Source organism: Parasteatoda tepidariorum, chromosome X1 (assembly GCF_043381705.1).
Source record: "Parasteatoda tepidariorum isolate YZ-2023 chromosome X1, CAS_Ptep_4.0, whole genome shotgun sequence".
In the NCBI taxonomy this organism is placed as follows: domain Eukaryota; kingdom Metazoa; phylum Arthropoda; class Arachnida; order Araneae; family Theridiidae; genus Parasteatoda; species Parasteatoda tepidariorum.
Genome location: NC_092214.1, coordinates 4,752,948 through 4,764,343, shown reverse-complemented (window position 1 = coordinate 4,764,343; position 11,396 = coordinate 4,752,948). Strand labels below are relative to the sequence as shown.

Genomic DNA, 11,396 nt, shown 5'->3' with positions numbered 1-11,396 from the left:
TTAACGAGGACCAATACCGCACACCCTCGGTCCCTACGCAGACTGATCCAAGTGGTCACACACCCGCACACTGACAGCAGCCAGTGATGCTTGACTTCGGTGATCTACTGGGAACCGTGTTTTAACGATCAGGTCACTACAGGACAATAATAGTCTGAAAACTTTTGAATCGTAAGGCATATTTTTTTTTGTATCATTTTAAAGTATCTAATTCCACATGGAAAATACAAAATTTGAGCGAAATTGGTTGATTAGTCCTTGAGAAATTGAGTTTTATAAGTACGACTTTTTTAAAATTTAATTTCTCAAAATTAATCGATTTCGCTGAAATTTTGTATTTTGCCATGTGGAAAACTTACAATGTTTTGTTATACAATTTATAAGCGAACAAATAACTTGTTTTCATAAACATATTCGTTAACATAATACATAAATAACTAAAATGACGATTAGAGATGGAGTACTGAAAGTTTTTGAAAGGGCCTCCGCCAAAAATTTTTGCCCCAGGGCCCCGAGGGGTGAAGTTATGGCACTGGCTGTAGTAAGTAGCTGCAAACTTTCTAACCGGAACTAGAGCAGGTAAGGAGCTCGAGATTGTTATTGTTTACATTTATATTGAAAACACCATGCATAAACCAGAAAAAAAACAATTACGCAATGTCGATAATAACTATAATAGTTACAGCTAATCAAATAGGTATACTTAATTATAAAATCTGGCAGCCATGCAACATTCTAGTTTTTGATTATTTATTTGAAATTTTGATTAAATATGAAATTTGGAAATCAGCTTCTGGCAACGCCGTATTTACTTTCCCGCAAAATTCTGAATAGTTTTAGTTTTGTTTTTAAAGTTGATTTACCAAACATGCCTCCAAAGAAAAAACCAAAATGTATTGTGTGCAGTATTTCCACTGCTTTAATGTGGCTTAAAAATGAAGATGATCAAGTAATTTGTAATTTTTGTTTTATCAGATTACCTGCTTCTAATGATTTTTGTGCCATCGTTCGATCTTTCGTGGAAGGAATCAACCTGAGACATCGTACCCGAAAACCTCGCTCTAAAAGTAAGAAAACGAAAAAGAAAAGTGTTGAATTAGTTTTAAGAAAATCTCCTTTGCATCTAAATCAGCTTATTGCAATGTCTTCACACGGAACTGATTTTCATGTTGGAGACATAGTGTCATTTTTACATTTTGATGCTGATAAATTTAATTATGCCCAAATTCGTAAGTTATTTCGAGATAAAGAAGGTGATGAACGTGCTCTTATCACTTGGATGTATTCATTGAAATGTGTGGATTCTAAAAACAAAGTGCATCCTGCAACATTCATTTTAGGGCCAGAAGAGAAAGAACCTCGAAGAATTGAAATATTTGTAGAAGTAGTTTACTGTGCACAAGAAGTGTTTGTAGTACAGTGAGTTTCTTACAATGCAATATGATTCAACCATGCATTTAAATCTATAACTTTGTCACAGTGAGATACAACTTAAGCAAAATTCTTATGTGATATGTTCCTTTTATGTGAAATTAAATATACAGCATGTGAAATTAAATATTAATAAATATACCCACTGAAAACTTTGTTCTCTCTAAATAAAATAAATTATTGGAAGAAAAAAAAAAGCAATTTAATCTGATTCTTGTATTAAACTTAACTATATGACTTTGCTATATTAAGATGTTTGTAATTTATATTCAGCTTCAGGTAACATAATAATAAAAGCTATTAAGAAAATAGGAATAACTATTTTAAATCAATGCTCATTTTATTAAAAAATCATATCTCAATTTTTAATGGCATATTATAATTTTATTTTTATGCATAAGGTTGTGAGAAAATTATGGATGTTAATCATATAGAATTAAATACCGGCAGTGTGAATGATAAAATTAACTAACAGGACACTCAAGTTTCTCTCTTTTCACTTTTATTTTCATTCCAAAGGCTTGTGTTTATATCATCATGTCCAACTTTAAACGTTAGATTAAATTCAGTTTTTTTAGAGTTCCTAAAAATATGGAGTATAAAGCAAACTCTTCAATTAGAATATGGCAATATAGATTATCAAGAAGTAATTTTAAGTTTGAACTAAGGATAGTTTCTGATTCATTTCATTTTTTAATGACTTCATTCCTTTAGTGCAACTCATGGTCTTGTTCTGAGAAAACTTTACTTAAAAATGTCTAATAAATGGTGATATTGAAACCAATGTTTCCTTCTGTTCATTACATAGATTGTCTATTGATTAACCATCCATAATAAACTAAACTATTTCAGATATAGTAGATAAATGTATCTTGAACCAAACAGAGGCAGAATTAAGTAAACCCTTGGTTCATAGCAATCATTAATTTTATAAGAAAAATTTTCATATTTGATAATATGACGTAAATTGATATCTTTCATTGTGACCCCCTATTGTAAAGTTTTAGGTCTCTTAAGTAAAAGAGCTTTTACAGAAGGGAAATGTGAGTTTAGGACGAAGGTAAAATACAAAAATAAGACCAATCCTGATTATGCTATTTTATATTAATTACTTATGGTCTTTAATAAATTTTGTGACATTGTGTTTGGCTAATGATTTCTAGTGCAAATACAAACAGATACTGATGTGGACCTGGGATTAACTTCCTAAATACTTGTTGAAAAAGTTGAACATTTTAATGCAAAATTCATTCCTGATGTATTTATTATGGCTTTCTGAAATGATCGGAAAAAAATTATATGCAACCCTGTATTCTGATAGAATCTTATGATAGGAACTTATATTTTGTCAATATTTATGAATCTTTTTTTATTTTCCGACTATTATTAAAGGTATTGTGAGCATTCGCATAATGTCAGAGAGGTGCGTGTCCCTACCCATTTATAATTTTCTAAAATTTCAGAATTTTCTTAAGTTATTTCTTTTTTAAATTCCAATATGTTATTTTTAATTTAAAAGTATAAAAGCTCTAAAAAATTTATATAGTTTATACATAATTTTACAAAATTTTCATTTAATTACTTTTTTTTAATTTGTTGCAATTAGAACAAAGTACAAGTATTATCTTTTTTCAATATAACTGTAATGAGTAGCTATTTTTTTACTATAATTGTAATGAGTAGCTATTAATTAAGTTTATGCTCAATATTTTTTTTTAATTATAATGATTATTTATCAACACTTTAGCTTGCTATCAAAAGTTTTCCAATATCATTTTAATTTACTAGAATGTTCCGTCCCTTACTTGCTCCACTCCCAAACTCCTGTAATTGCCTGTTGCTCATTCATCTAAATTTTATATTATTTTTGAAGTTGATATTTTAAAAAAATACCAGTTTTCACAAAATGTGTAATAATTATAGTTTTAAGAAAGAACATTTTGTTAGTATGTTAATCATAACAAATTGAATGATCACTTGTATGTGAACGATAATTAACTTCAATTTGGATAAAAAAAAAAATTAAAGCTACGATTACAGAATGTGTGTCACAATAAAGAGTAATATACAGGAAATAATTTTACTTGTTAAATATATGTAATGGTAACCTATATTATATAACAGTTCAAGTTACTTTTAACATCAAGTCAAGAGCAATCTTATAAAATAAAGATTTCTATGAAGAAATTTTTTTGATAATAAATATGGAATTATATTTTTACTTGAAATTCTTTGTTATGATGCGAGGATAATCGTCAATAGAAGACATTTTGTGATGATTAATTTGTAAAATTTTGATTTAGTTTAAGAAATTTTTTGATAATTTTTAAAAACATCAGCTGGTTTTTCTAAATTAGCCATAAACATCCTTAAGCCTTATTAATTTTATGTGAGATTTTCTCTATTTTTAATTAGATGTTTTATTTTATTTTTTTAGTGCTGTCAGTGCATTTAGTGTTTGGTCCTTATAAGTTTATTTTTCTCCTCACTTTGGTTTTTTTCCCCCCATTATTTTAAAAAAGTTGGATCTCTAAAGTTCCTTTTTTCAACAATAGTAAATAAATTTCAACTAAAAAATTTCAAACTCTTGTCAAAAAAATGCTTTATAGTGTAAAGAAATGAAGATGTTCAGAAGAGGAAAGATCATCTCGAATCGCCAAACAAATTGAAAAGAAATGAACAGATATCACTACTTACTTTAAAAAAACAGCCAAAACCTTAGATGAATAATTTTAAACTTAAAATAAAGAACATAAAGCTTTTTTGAATCAAATGAAAAAAATTAAAATTATTTTTCTTAGCCAGGTAATAAATTTATAGTTACTATGTTAAAATAACATTACTTTATTATTCTGTATGTATTTTTTTTCTAAATTTTTTCATGTAAAAATTTCATAGTATCCATAAATTTAAACACTATACACTATTTTATTTTTTATATATATAACATCAAAATCAAGAATATTTCACTATTTAAGTTGGCAAAAATTATTGCGAACAATTACAAAGCACATACTCTATATCATATTACAAATATAGGCAATATATAGCTTTTGTATTTTGCCTGCACTTAAGCCAACCATCATAATTATCATGCATTTTTATAATGTTTAATTAATTTAAATACATAGTGGTAATCAAAATAATTTCAAAATCAATGCATAAATCAATGAGCAAAGAACATAAGATTTGCTACTATTCTAAAAATAAAATCTTCCAGAAGAATTGGCTACTATGATGTAATAACTATCAATCTGTGATCGAAAGAAATTGATACATGATTTAAAAAGCTTTAGATATTATGTATTTAAACATTCCATGGCATATTTTATGTAAATTATGATATATCTTGTATGAAATAAATTTCTTTAAACTATATGTATAAATATAAACAAGAAAGAAGATAGGTAGAGTTTTTCAATTACAGTAACCTTTTTTTCTCATGAAACTAAATTTTAACTTTTTTATGATCTAATTTAATATGAATTTTTATTTGTTTCACTTTATATATATTTGCTATAGCTTACCTTAATTAACACGAAAAAAAATCAGGGTATCCTTATTTATTTCTTTAGTCTCTTCAAAGCAGATTTTTTTTATGGAGAGAAAAATGGCTACCTAAGTTGTTTTTATACAGTTTATTAATTTTGCATTAATAGGAATTCCAAAAGAAAAAAATAATAGTGAAAACTATAAAAATTCACAAACTAAAATAATGCCCATATCTCTGGCTAAGCATTAATGGTAATTTATTAGTGAAATGATTTCATTATTTTCCTGTTTTTCAAATAATTTGGATCTCAATAAATTTTTACTTTTCTATTTTAATTGCAGCCTGGGAACATGAAATTATTACAATTAATATAGCATAAAGTCCCATTTACAGGGCACTTTTTAACAACCAAAATAAGCAAAACTTTTTTCTTTATTTAAGGAAAAAGACAAATTTAAAAGTTTCAGGATTTTCAGACGCACTTGATTGAAATTGTAAAAATATGCATGAACATCACAGTATTTGTTTACATTCCATTAAAATTTCAAAACAAAATTTTAAATTTTGGTATTGAGAAAAAGACATTTGAAAATTTATTTGGAAAAGAACAGTTTTTTCCCTCAAAATAAATACTTTCTCACTTGTATTCCTGTTGTCTTCTGCACTGTGCTTTTCTTTGTCACTGTGCTTTTCTCTTTCTTTGTGTGGTCAGGAACAGTTTTCTCCAGCATGGCATATCTTCACTGAGTAGTAACTGTCAGGGAGAACTGATGTTCAATGCAATTGATTTGTCAAAACTTAGTAATCTTCCAATCATCATTTTTTCAAAAATTGGACATAAACCATTTTCTCCCCTTGATCTTCATATGTTTTTCAGCGCAAAGGATTTTAAAATTTCATTGCACAGTGCAACATTCTGTATTAGCCCCCCCCCTCATTTCTGTAAATTTTATGATTTAACTTTTCTCCCTTTTGCTTTTACTGTACTTTGAAATGCATGGTGTCCTTATAAATTTATCAACCAAGGACAAACACTTCAGCTTTACATTATCAATAACGAAACTTTAGGAAAGTAATAATTGCTGTTGAAATACGTAAGAAATTTTTTTAAAAAAAATTGCATTTAAAGCATTTTTTATGGAAATTTTCGTAAAATTGGGAAGATTGGCTGGTTTAAACCACAGTACCACTTGTGGTTTTAAATATATATAAAAAAAGAGACTTAAAAAAAAAGTCTTTAATATTTTCAATTATATATTCAAACTGAAAATATTTTCAGTTTGAACATTGTCAACTATAAAATATGAAGCTTTTTAAAAGTAGAAATATATAATTTAAAACACAAATCAGCAATTTTTAAATGTTTTAGAGAAATGAGTTTCAACAAAAGTATTTATGTAAAATAAATAATTAAAAGTAAATTTAAGATTAAGCCATAATGTCTCTTAAAATTGCTTGAAATAAAAATTACCATCACTAATTCCAAGCTATGTTTGTTTGTTTTTAAAGTTAAATAATGAACTTATTGAAATAGGTAAAGTTTCTCAAACTTTACTTTTTTTTTAGTTTATATTAGAATTATTTTCTGTTACCAATGTAAACAAATTTGCACATTATAGATGCAGATCTGCAAAAATACCTTCATAAATTAATATGAGCAAATTTAAAAATTGTTGCAATATTATCTAGCACAATAGTAATATTTTCCAATTACATTTTTTATACTGTAATTAAAAAAGGTGGTTATAGAATAATATTCAAAGATTCATTTAAAATATTTTTTATTTAATGCAAGACAAAAATAAGAATATTATTGTATTTGAAGCTCGTTATGTTAAAGTAAATGGCAAAAGTTAATTCATTCTTTGTTTTTCAAACTTTTAGTACTAAAGCACACCTTAACTATATGTAGTTAATTTATGCCACCCATTTCTAAATTTCATCCCTTTTTATTATTCTATTAAATTTAAATATCTTTTAATTGAAAAAATATATTGCCTTAAATATCTCTTACTACTTTATATTAAAATTTATACTGATTCAATAAATAAAAAATTAGATAACGTAATTAAATTTTTATCTCATAACAATTATTTGATATTAATGCTACAAATTGTATAAAGCTAAATAATAGCATTAATGTAAATGATGTTGAAATATGACATTTTTATAAATACTGAGTAACAAGAGAGATACAGACACTATTAAAACAACATTTAAATACTAAACTTGCATGTTAAATGGAGTTGTAAAATAATAAATAAGCAAATTTAAAATCTAACTATTTTACTTTTTTTTTTTGTCATAGTTGCATATTTTTAGAGCAAAAGTAAATATTTCTATTTTTATTTATTCAAAATATTAATCAGTAGTTAAAAAAAATATGTAAAATTCTTAATTGTTTATGCAAAATTAATTGGTGTCAATCATATGACATGTTTTCTAGAAATCTCAGCATTTTAAAACCTCAGCTATAAACAAATCAAATTTTTTTAATATTTATTCAGAGTTGGCACTCTCATACACTAATTTAGATGATGAATATCACATGCCTCAATAAAACTAAAAACTTTTAAATTATTCCAATTGAAGTATCAGAGCCTTCATTGTGTATTTCTAGCTTTACCTTAGTTTTGAACAAATTTTATTAATTTTTAAAAAGAAATCCAACTCTATTAACTTTTCTTTTTAAAATTGACCAACTTGTTTTTGAAAAATCTCAAAATTATGTATTAGGAAACACATGATGCATGACACATGCATTTATAATCATTGACAAAATAAAAAGAAAACAATTGTTTGACGATCATCAACCTTTAATTTTCAAAAGAGTTATAAAATTGCCAATGTACAGTTAACAAAAATATATTTTAAATTTATTAAACCATAAAAAATTTCTATTGTGCTGGGTATTGTATCCAATCACAAAGTGCACTGATTTTATCTTGTCAATTTTACCATTCTACTAACTGCACATTTGCGTGTGATATACCTAAATAAAATACCACAAATCAAACATTTTACAAATAAATTAAGTTACTAATTTCTAAGCTGTTTATTAGTTTATATTCAATGATCTGCAAAAATAGTTCCTCAGATATGGCTAAAAAGCCTAAATTTTTGCCTGTATTCCTCATTAACTTAATGCCATTCCCCATATCTAATGGACACAAAAAAAAGCTCTTTCAAAGGCATTTTAGATTTAAAAAATGCGGCCTTAAAAAAATTACTAGTGTCTGTGCTTGCTGAATTGGATGTAGAGTTCAACAGCAAAAAAATCAGAATGAACTATGATGTTATTCCCAGGGAATAAAATTGTCATTCTCAACGTTGCTACTAAGTCTTTTTCTTTTTTATACCGCCATATGGTTTTTTCAAAATTTGCATGTATTTGTCTGCTTAATGTCAATAAACTTTACTTTTCGTCTGAATCTCAATCCACATGAACCACGGTTGAGCATAGCTGCATTTTTGATGCAGTAAAAGTAAAAAGTTTTGCCATGATGATTGCGAGAACAAAGGACACAGAAAACTGATAAAGCTGTGGCGTATATTCAACTTTCGCCTTCTGATGACTATAGTCTTCAGCTTGCAAACGAAACAAGTGCTAAATTTCTATGAGAAAAAATTCATAACACATTTACTGGTAAAACTGAAGATCACAAAAATGATGCAAGTAGTGAAGTAAAAAATCTTGAAATGAAAGAAAATGTTTCAGACTATATTACACGATCACGCAGGCTTCAAACGAAATGCTCATCGCTGGGACTGGAAATTTCAGAAAGATAGCTTGTTTTTTGTTTTTTTATTGTTAGAGGTTTACGTGGGAAGTTTTAAAGAATAATAGAAATCCTGATAGAGAAAGAAAACAGCTTATCAAAATTAAAAAATGATTTTCCTAGAAAAGGAGAAGCATTTGAAGCAGAACATAAATATGAAAATAGAAGCAGAAGAAATGTTTCTTTTTGTACCATAAAACGAATCACCTAGATAGACTGCTATTTCCAAAACAGGAATGATTGAAATCAAAACATCTTCATCTACTCAGCATCTTCACATTTATAGATTTTAAATTTAGAAAACAGAGTAAGAGTTGAAGCAATAAAATAGCTGAAAAAAATATAAAAGCAAATAATTTTTTTTTCTGCAGAATTATATTCTAACGATACTTTTCTTGTTTATCGGAAAGGAAAGAAATACTCCTGATTTTTCTGTTATTTTGGAATAAAAAAAATTCTCCAATGACTGGCTTGCTTCAGTTAGAATTTTAAATTGATAAAATTAAAAAAATAATCTTTCTGAAATCGCAGAAGTTTAAAAGATAATTTGCTCTTGAAATGTTTTTTCTTTCATTTTTTGAAAGAACACCATAATTTTTAAATAACATGATAAAAACATTTTATATCTTAATAAAATATGACTATGAGTGGGGATTTTGTTACAAATTCAGATATTCGGAACATTGGAAACTGTGAAATTGGTAAATTCCATTTTAAAAATTAGATTTTTCGGCAATCTAAATNCACAGAAGTTTAAAAGATAATTTGCTCTTGAAATTTTTTTCTTTCATTTTTTGAAAGAACACCATAATTTTTAAAGACGAGGATAAAAACATTTTATATTTTAATAAAATATTACTGTGAGGGGGGATTTTGTTACAAATTCAGATATTCGGAACACCATCAAATTAGGAGGGGGTAAAATTCCATTTTAAAAATTAGATTTTTCAGCGACCTAAATCCATGACTTTCCATGATATTTTTTAAAAAAATAGTTAAAATCATGACAAATTTTGTTCAATACCAAAGTTTCTGACTTTTCATGATATCTCATGACTTTCCAGGTGAGCAGATAACCTGTATATTAGAGTTTATTCATGCAGACTTAGTAGGCCCAATGAATTGGGATTCATTTGGCAATTCAAGAAATTTTTTAGTTCTAGTGGATGATCTTTCTGGGATGTACTTTTCTTATTTTTTGAAGAATAAAAATGAAGCATTAGAAATGTTTTGCAAATTGAAAGAAAGGTATGAAAATTTAATGATTAAGAAAATCAAAAGATTCAGAACATATAGTAATAGGTTAGAATTTGTTAATAACGAAATTGATAGTTTTCTAGAAAAATACGGGATCATACACGAGACAACAGTACCATATAATCTTTCGTTGAATAGATGTGCTGAGTGAGCCATAAGAGTATGAGCGGTAAAAGCTTGGATATTGTTACATGAAAGTAAATTACCATTAAAATTTTGGGCCGAGGCAATACATTTTAGCACTCACATTTCTAATCTTACACCGCACAAAAATTAAAATCTTTGAAATATCGCGAAGAAAAGAATCTTCTAAACCTAACTACTAAAGGTATTTTGATATATTGTTTATTTTCATATACCTAAACAATTCGGAAATAAATGTGATGTTCCAGGAAAACGCTAGATTTTCATCGGTTATTCTAGAGAAAGAAGCGCAGATAGAATATATGATAATAAAAATATTGTAATTGAAGAGCGATCTGTCAAATTTAACAAATCATTAAGAAGTAAATTTCTAACAAACAAAAATGAGTGTAGCATATGGAACATGGAGGATTTGACCCAGTTTAATACATCTCAACTGCAAGACAAAATGAAACCCCAAATTCCCCCTCCAGCCGAATCAGGGAGTGAACATTCTCTTTCTCATAAATCGTTTCAAGAAACTACAGAGTCTCAAAATGAAAATAATCAAAATACTCTGCCATTAAAATGCTCTGAAAGAGTAAAAAATAAAATTTCAGCAAACTTAGCCTTGAAAAGACTAGTATCTGTTTCTCAAATTCATGACCAGGCGATAAATAGCAATAAATATTCGCATTGGACATCTGCAATAGATAATGAACTTCTTTCGATGGAGAAGCATAAGGTTTTCAAACTAATTGAGAGGCCTAAGAATGAAAAAATGATAAAAAGTAAATTGGTGTATACAATTAAAAATTTTGATAATAACAAACTTCATCAAGGTCCACTGGTTGCAGCTGGGTTTAATCAAATAAAAAATGTTGATATTCTGAATAATTTTTCACCTGTGGTAAATATTGAATCATTCAGGTTAATAATTTTTTTAGCAGCAAAATTGGATTTATTTGTTAAATTTTTTGATATTAAAACTGCATATTTAGTTGATATTGATGAAACAGTATGTATAGAAATGTAGGTTTTGAAGATAAATATGGTAAAAATAAAGTATGCAAATAAAATAAAAGTATTTATGGTCTACCTTAACCTGATAGAAATTGGCATATAAAGTTACAAAATGAACTTAAAAAGATTGAACTCACTCAACTTGCATCTGACAATTGCATATTTATTAAAATTAACGATAATGATTTTTGTGTAATTTGTGTAAATGTAGATGATTTGGCAATATTTGTTAATAATTTGAAATTGAACAAGGATATCACTTCAAAATTTAATCAAACATTTGAATTATA

General features: G+C 26.9%; 1 protein-coding gene across 1 annotated transcript in view; it reads left to right on the top strand.

The window, feature by feature from the left end:
• Window positions 1-6,030, top strand: part of LOC107450533 (GATA zinc finger domain-containing protein 1) — a gene marked incomplete at its 5' end in the record, with an annotated part of 23,413 nt that extends 17,383 nt beyond the window's left edge. Inside the window, 1 exon segment of the mRNA XM_016066350.3 lies at window positions 976-6,030. Within this exon segment, the coding sequence (XP_015921836.1) occupies window positions 976-1,423 (448 nt within the window). The 3' untranslated portion in view covers window positions 1,424-6,030.
• Between the last annotated feature and the right edge of the window lie 5,366 nt (window positions 6,031-11,396).